This window comes from Rhopalosiphum padi, chromosome 3 (genome assembly GCF_020882245.1).
Source record: "Rhopalosiphum padi isolate XX-2018 chromosome 3, ASM2088224v1, whole genome shotgun sequence".
Lineage (NCBI taxonomy): Eukaryota > Metazoa > Arthropoda > Insecta > Hemiptera > Aphididae > Rhopalosiphum > Rhopalosiphum padi.
The window spans coordinates 23,369,925-23,379,424 of record NC_083599.1 but is presented as its reverse complement, the minus strand read 5'-3'; the positions used below and the strand labels follow the sequence as shown (position 1 = coordinate 23,379,424).

The following is a 9,500-nucleotide window of genomic DNA, read 5'->3' as shown; positions in this document are numbered from 1 at the left end:
TATGGTACAATATATTCTGTTTAAATATTTGATTTGTAACGAGCACGTTGAGATTTATTAATAGCTACAAAAAAAAAAAACTAATTTATGTAATTGATAGAATTTTCATTTTATGTAATCTCCATGATTTTGATGGACATTTTAAACATTTTATATTTTAGCTTTAAACAAATGTTGTATCTAATTTTTACATGGAACATTCTGAGTCCATATTGAATGAAATGTTACTTTTAAATAAAACTGAGTACAGACTACACTACTACAGACGCTATTTAGTAACTATAGTACGCGAGGCGAAAAGTGAGCCGCGATCGTCGCGCGCCAAGCGGCTGTTTTTCGTCAGGGTTACTCCGCCTATTCCTACTGTTTTCCCGCCTATAAAGTAATTTCAAACGACGTAATGTAGATGTTTTTAATAAATTATAATAAAAAAAAACATAATAAAATACAAATAACACAAGTAATACATATAATACATTTTTTTTAATTAATCATATCGTCTTCATCATCGTCTTCGTCAGTAGAACTGTCGTCGGGATTAATTGTCATTATAATAGGCTCCAAAATTTCATCTCTTAATCCTTCTTTTACCAAATCGTCTTCTTGAATTTTATCGCAGTGATCGCCACATTTTGCCCAATCTTCTGTTGTGACTGCATCTAAAGCACTATTTACTAACACTTCTATATCTGCCATTTTGAAGGTGTTATTTTTTTCCGCGACTTTACCCTTAACTTGCGCCCAGATTAATTCGATTGGGTTATATTGGCAGTGGTAAGGAGGAAGTCTTACCACTTCATGGCCCATTTGTAGTGCAATTTCGTCCAATTTATATTTTTTTTCTTTTGGCATCGTCAATTTGACTTTTTCCCGTAGTTCGCTTAATGTCTCTACTGGAGAAAAGTCTACAGATTTGTCTTGTAACCATTTTTGTACATCTGCCTTTCGAGTATTTGCCTTAGGATATTCTTCTGTTAAGGTAGAATGGTATGTGGCATTGTCCATTACAATTATACAAGGTTCTTCTAAATTGCCCAACATATCTATAAACCATTTTTGAAAAACGGTGGCGTTCATTTGAGAATGATAGTCAGCCTGCGATCCCGACTTGCAACGAAAAACCAGTTTTGAATTTTTGACAAAACCAAATGAAGGTGACCCAGCATGACACACAATAAGCCGACCGCCCTTACCAATAGGTACTTTTAATCCTTCGGTGTTGTCGGAGTTTTGCCATATGTGTCCTCGCGTATGATTTTGGTTTACCCATGTTTCGTCTAAGTAAACAATTGGCCTTGTATCGTTATTACGTCTAAACTCGTTCATTTTTCTCAAAAACTTAACCCGAGAACAAACAATATCATTTCTTTCCATTAGAAATTTACGCCCATCATTACATTTTTTGTATTTGAAATTCAAACTACGCAAAATATGTCGCACGGACCATTGTGAACCCGAATAATTAATTTTTTCATGCAACGCTCCCAATATTTTTGCACTAGTTGGATACTGACCATTATCATAAAAACTATGAACTGTTCTTCTGACAACTTCATTGTCAAAATCGTCCAAGTTGGTCATAGGTTTGGCACGTTTATAAGTTTTCCTTGGAGACTTAAATGAAGAAGGTTCGGCAGCTAGTTGATTTTCACCCACAGATAATTTTTTCCCTTCAGCACAAACTCGTTTAACACAAGCAAGACTTACGCCACACGCTTCAGCAGTCATTTCACGAGTTTGACGAAAAAAATTACTAATTTCTGGCTTACCTTTGTCACCAGCCAATGTTTTGAAATAATTATAAACATGAAAAATAACTTTCTTCGTTTGAGAATGTGTGTCTTGATATGCCATTTTAAAACTATTTTTGTATACGAGTAATTATTAAAGAAATAATTAAAATATTACAAACATTCAAACTTTAAAAGCGCGCACTTTAAAAACCAACCACGTAAGAACGCGGGAAATATGATTACAAACGTAGATAATAAGCGAATAAAAACACGTGTAAACTCGTATCTCGAATGTCGAATGACTAACCAAACGTTAACAAAATATTGTGGTATGCAACAGCAGCTACTGGCGCCTACTGCTAAAGGAAAATAAATTGGTCTCCAAAATACAATGAATTATACAATAAATTACCACCTGCCGTTTTTAAAATGCGCGGCAGCTGTTTCCATTGCACACAAACGTAGAACCCCTGAAACCAGAAAAAATGACCGCTTGGCGCGCGACGATCGCGGCTCACTTTTCGCCTCGCGTACTATAATAACTATTACCTAATGCCTATAGGTACTTACCTAATCACGATTATAGTAATCGTAATCGTAATCGCTCGAGTGCAAAAAGTTCGATATCGGCAAAACCGTCGGGTGTCAAAAGTCCCAGGTGTCAATTGTCCGAATACCCACTGCTTCGAGATTCTACGCCGTTTAACTACAGATCTACCAGGTTCTTTCATAAAATACTTATAAAACATTTAAATATTTCCGGTAGATGGTAAATTTTGTTAAATTAATTTAAATATGCAACAAAGGGAATACTGCATATTATTATAATATCCTTTATAATTTAATGATTATATTACTAATTTAGTTAAAACCTCAATAACATGACAAATGTATTATCTTGGTTCAATTTAGACACAAAATGTATTCCAATGATGAAAGTTTTGGTATTTAATTAAAGTCTGTTACATATAGTTTTTTTCCCCAATAACAATAATAGAGAAGCTGGATTCTAACCATAACTGAAGATTACTTTGATTGTAATGCATTTTAATTTTCAACAACGATTATTAGATGACATCAAATAAAAAAGGTGGGCAAGTGGATATCACTCTGCTGTATAACAACAGTTTACTTTGCTGAGTAACAGTGCAACACAAATGTTTTTGTAAAAATGTAAATTATATAATAATTATGAACTTTTAATATCTTAAATACTTAATAGAAACGCTTAAATGGACCTACGATTTTATAAGTGCATCGAGACATTAAGTCGAACATCGAAGACGTACTGGATATTTTAGCGAAAAAAAAAATTAAAATTGACTTTATATTATATTTTATTGTTTACTTTATTGTCTCTTGAAAATCATTAATATACCAAATACCTCATTTAATTTATAATATTATGATCTATGAGATTTAAAGGTCAAATATAAATAAAATAAATATAAATACAAATATAAAATAATTTGATTATGTTTTGATAAAATTAAAGTTAGTTTAAGATGTAGGATTTTGATTCTGAAAAATATTCTGAACTCTGTAGAAAATTGTCTATAGATTGTACGGAATACGTTTTAAAAATTAAATCTTATATTCTTATGAAGTGATAATAAAAACTTGACAATATGAATTTTTTTTAAATTATAATATTAAATTTAAAATTAAAATTAAAACCAAAATGTTTGGTAGATATGATCTACAAACATTTTTCTGTTGAATTTAAATACTTTTTCGACAAACATACCGAGGCCCCTTAAAGATTTTATTTATTTTTCATCACAGCGACTTAAAATAATATTTATAAATATATTTAATATGATATAATTGTCATTTATGTTTATTATATATTATTTTTATTAAACATTATTATATTATATTTTAAACTGTTATACAATAATAAATTAGTAAGCAATATGTATAGAGCCTATGCCATATTGGGATTTGCTAAGTATGTCAATTTTATAAAAAAACATTGAGCCGTCGCAGGTCGCCAGGCAGAAGTAAAACATCAACAATTTTCTTTTTGTAATAATGTTGATAATTTTTTGCCGAGCTTCGGCGAATTCAGACGATGAGCCACGAGGGGGGCGTGGCGACGCGTCGCCACGACGAAGTCGGTCTCACTACCGTACCGCCCCATTAGATTTTTCACATCAATATTCGTTAATCACGAGATTTAAATATAATATCATACAAATTAAATTTAAAGAAAAACAATTAATTCAAGAATTATAATTTTTGTTATAATTGGTTAAAATACCAACGTCATACATGCAAATTTAGTGTCAATTAATTGGCTAATAAAGAGGACGATTAAATTGTCTACATAAATTACATTTATTTAGTAATTACATATTTTGTAGTATTTATTCGTTGATTTTTTCTTAAGATAATTGTATTTTTTTTAATTAATCGACGAAAAAATATAAATCAATTCAATCTGAGTATAATATTATAAAGGTCGTGGATTATTAAAAATTTAATAATAGATACATTTACTTTTAAATATTAAATAACATACAATCACAGGATATCTTAGAAACAACAATATCAAAATCGTTTATCAATTAAATACATTTTAATAAACAATGAATATTTCTGTACATTGATAGACAACTTATATATACATATATAACCTAGAATATACTATAAATATATTAATACGATAACGACTTATCTACATTTATATATATCCGTTCTTAAATTAATTTTAGCATTGAAAATGATTTAAAGTTAAAATTTGAACCAAATTCGTTATTTGAACGTGATTTTTCACAAGTTATTATAAAATATATTATATGTTTTTTTGTAGAAATTTTTACTATTACATTTATTTTATTTTATATTCATTATATTAAAGACAACTATATAAATTAATTTGAATTGCAAGTTAACAAAATAAATTGTAAAATGTATAGAAAAGTTCCGCTAGAATTACTTTTTTTAATTAACTATTTTACTATATGTTGTAATAATTTTTCAAATAGATATTTATAACTAACTATTTACTATGTTTTCATTTCAAATGAATTGTAATATTTAACAAATTGGAATTTTAAGTGTATAAAAATATTAGTCGGCCACAAAACAGCTAACGCCAAATCGTCCTAGACCGAATAATTTATACCACCCACCGATCGTACGTTTAATCGACAAAAATTCACAATTAAACTGACACAATTATTATAAATATTTATTATGTTTAATTTTTTTATTACTATGTACCTAATAGTTTTATAAAAAGGAAACACACCTGCAATTATTGTTATCAGGTGCAACCTATTCATTTAGTCTTAAATGCTAGTATCGACGAGAAGACGGTTTGGGAAACATTGGTTTGATATCATCCCGCTTTTGGGGCGACACGAATGCAATCGGTTTATTAGCTGCAGGTTTGGGAGATTGCGCTTTATACTTTTCCGACTCCATCTGACTTTTGCTATTATATTTCTTATAATCTTTATCACGTGAAGTAGACGATTGATCATTGTTTTTTGATGACATGCCAGTTTGATGTTTGCTATTATTTTTTGTATTATCTTGATCTCGTGAAGAAGAAGATTTATTGTTGTGTCTTGATGACATGGTGTTTGACTAAAACATAAAACATATACATTCTTATTTATTTATTTTCAACTTGAGTATATTGTATACGAGTATACGACAAACAGAAATAACAGATCATATAACCGACATTGTTGTACAAATTGATAAAGGATGTGTTTGGTTTAATTTTCACAAATCATAAAGTTATTTTGTGATCCTCGTCGAGTTTGTAATAATTTCAGGCACAGGGGACAGCCAACTAAAGTGAAAATGTTTGCTTTTCGGGTAGCATTTAACTATGATGAATACCAATTTATTTTCAAATTGTTATACAGAAATAATTAAGATAATTAATAATAATAATTAATAAATAAATAAATTGATATTATGTACAATTTGAAAGGGAAGCGATAAAAGTATACGGAAATATAAACTACAGTTTTAATCGGAATTAGAAAAAAAAATTTGAAAATATACAATAATTAACGATTATCTATAAATATATATCGCGGAATAGAAATATTTTTTTGTAGGACATTGTATTTTAATAATTTATTTTAATAAATTAACAGAGTGTATACTTACAGGTTGAAATGAGTGATGACACGCGAATCGACACTCCAAAAATCCAATTCTGCTAAAACATCATGCAATATTAATAATGATATATATAATCATATGGTGAGTAGTACGCCGCGTCGCTGCTTTCGTCGAAAAAGAAAACTGAATAATACTTAACACACTATTATTGTTTCAAACAAACGTTTTAGGCTGTCGGCTAACACAATATAACATCAATCGTACGATTGTATCGAGGTTTATATAAAACCTTACGTTACGTTACTAAAGCGGTTGACGGTCAATTACCAGCAGTTGATTCGATGAAAAACCTAATAACCTAATATTTATATTGCACTCAATTGTCTCAGCGCGCTGAATTGTCGTGAATCCGGTTTTTTGGTATCGTAAAAAAATGACAAATCATACTACTGAATAATAAGGATATAATATACAAAAAAATAATTAAATTGATATTATTTACGATTTGAGTGACAAGAACGTATACTATAAACTACATTATTTTTCAGAATTAAAAAGTAAAATTGAAAATATAAATTAATTAACAGTTGTCTATAAATATATATCGAGTAATAAAAATATTTTTCGCCGTATAATATATTTTAATAAATTATAACAGAAATTAAACTTACGGATTGAAACGAGTGTTGACTGTTGAATGCAAAGGGGACACGAACTCAAGCTGCCGATCGACACTCCAAAAATCCAATTCTGCTAAATCATCATACAATAATAATAATAATAAATATAATCGTATGGTGAGTAGTATATTTCATCTAAAAATTTAGATGATATACCTATAAAACGCCACGTCGCTGCTTTCGTCGAAAAAGAAAACTGAATAATACTTAACACACTATTATTGTTTCAAACAAACGTTTTAGGCTGTCGGCTTACACAGTATAACATCAATCGTACAATCGTATCGAGGTTTATATAAAAATTTTTTAAATGTCAATAATAAAGACGTGATTAGAGTTTGACTAATATTTTTAGATAACAATTACTCATTTGCGCATGTATTAGTCAATCATCATCGACATTTTATTTTTTTTGGTTACATGAAAATATGGTTATTGATAATAATCAGTGCCCAATATGGTTATAACTGTACAGTTATAATATCATGAAAAATTTTTACTAATTTTTTAAAATAAAAAAGGTCAAATTAATCATGGCCATAAAGTTATGAATCATAAAATAAATAAATTATAGTTGCTATTTGAATGCAAAATATATATTATACAGTAGTAAGTGTAACTCACATATCGATAAAAATCATGATATGATTACAATTTGAATATAATATTATAAAGGTTATGGATTATTATAACTTTAATTCCTGTACGGCATGGCCTGTGTCAAATTAATAATTCCAGTACATTTACCCCGTCTTAAATTCTGTTAAATATAAATAACTAAAATTTTTGAACACCACAATCAGTCATTTGTATGAATTTCACTAAATATAAAATGCTGTAGGTCTAAAATTAAACAGTTACAATAACTATTACAATAACTATCTTATTTCATTTATGTCAACCATGATGTACAAATAAAAATGTTATCGGCATTTCATGAACCAACAGATTCCGTTGAAAGTCCAAATCTTGTAGATATGTACAGGGCGAATATGTTATACTATTATTATTCTTTTATTTAATGGTTTTAATTTTATAATTTATAATGATAGACATTCATTCATTAACATTTAATATTAAGTATTTCCATAACTTATTTAAATTTTGATTAAAAATTAATAATACTATTATGATTATTATTTTAATTAGTAATACTCCAATAAGTAAATCAAAACAGCAGCATTTCCTTTTTTTCATTTATAATATAGTAATTTATAACTAATATTTTTTCTATATTGAAGCTGGAATTTTTTTTTACAATTACTTGATGGAAAACTTATGGATAACCTTGTATTGCGTTTTTTAACCTAAGGTATAAATCACAAAAAATTTATGATTTTTCAACTTTAAAATTCATTGCAAAGTATCGCGATTTTGATAAATTTCTTAAACATTTGAATTTTAAATGCTTATAAACAAAAATTATGAAGAACGATCATCGATTTTTTAGATAGCCATTTTTGTTTATAGTCATTTAAAAAAAATAAAACTTAAAAAAATCGAATATTTCAATTGTCTATAAATAGCTTAAAAAATATAAAAATATTTTGAAAATTTAATCATAAATAGATAATGCTAATATAAACATTTGATTCTAAGGGAATCGGACATTTCGGCACAGCTATTCGACACTGGGTGTTTTTGCGCGGCGTTTTTTTTTAAATTAATTTTTTACTATTATGAAAAATAATCATAATAAAATCGTCAATATTGCAATACTACCAAATATAGCTGTTATCGTGTAACGTAAAAACCGATTATATAGGTTTTATATGTTTAATAATACGGTTTATATGGTTAAAATATATATATTATGACACCTAATTATTTTATAATTATTATCTTACCTAGATTTATAGTCGGTTTTTACATTACACGATAACAGCTATGTTTGGTAGGATTGCACTATTGACGATTTTATTATGATTATTTTTCATAATAGTAATAGTTAATTAAAAAAAAAAACGCCGCACCAAAATTTCTTCAAGCCGAAATTTCCAGCGCCGATATATCTTCGCGCCGAAACACCCGTTGTACTTTTTTAGTCCTTTTCCTGGCGCATTTTAAAACGACTAGAAATATTTTACTTTTAACTGCAAGTTAATGCAAGTGTGTTTCCATTTAGGAATTCTCCAATTCTCTTACCATCAGATAACAGAATTAAAATATTCATATTGTATATGATTATAAATTGGATACAAAACCCATAAACAATACTAGTTGGAATTTAGACACGTTGCGCTTAACACATACATAAATAAAACAATATAAGTTTTTACGAACAACTGTAGTTGCATCTAATTTTATTTTTAAAATAATTATCTTAATATTAAATATTTTGTATGTTAAGATTATAGCTTGGTTAGGTTATACTGGGTTGTTATACTGAATAATTAAGATATAATGCACAAGAAATAAATAAATTGATAATATTAACGATTTGAAAGGGACCGAGAAATGGTGTACAGCCATTATAAACTACAGTTTTAATCGGAATTAAAAAAAAAAAATCGAAAATATAATATTTTCCCTAGGACATTATATTTTAAGAACTTATTATAATAAATTATTAACAGAGTATAAACTTACAGATTGAAACGAGTGTTGACTGCAAAACAAACACGAACGCAAGCTGCTGATCGACACTCCAAAAATCCAATTCTGCTAAAATATCATACAATAATAATAATTATAATAAATATAATCGTATAGTGAGTAGTATATTTCATGTAAATATTTAGATGATATACCATGACAAAGCCGCGTCGCTACTTTCATAGAAAAAAAAACTGAATAAAACTTAATACACTATTATTATTTCAATTTCAAACAAACGTTTTAAGCTGTCGGCTAACACACAATTAGATCAATCGTACGATCTTATCGAGGTTTATACACAACTTATTAAAATGTCAACATTAATAACTGTACTGTGATAATATCATTACAAATTTGTACTAATTCGTACAACTTTAAATTTATGAGCCATTAAATAAAT

At 28.0% G+C, this 9,500-nt stretch overlaps 1 protein-coding gene across 1 annotated transcript; it reads right to left on the bottom strand.

Moving 5' to 3' along the window:
- Nucleotides 1-483: 483 nt before the first annotated feature.
- Nucleotides 484-1,854, bottom strand: LOC132924916 (uncharacterized). Its single transcript, XM_060989357.1, has one exon. It carries the CDS (start codon nucleotides 1,852-1,854, stop codon nucleotides 484-486), a length of 1,371 nt encoding a protein of 456 aa, XP_060845340.1.
- Between the last annotated feature and the right edge of the window lie 7,646 nt (nucleotides 1,855-9,500).

Excerpts from the sequence above, each read along its gene's own strand:
- LOC132924916 (XM_060989357.1), bottom strand. The coding sequence starts at position 1,854 with ATGGCATATCAAGACACACATTCTCAAACGAAGAAAGTTATTTTTCAT.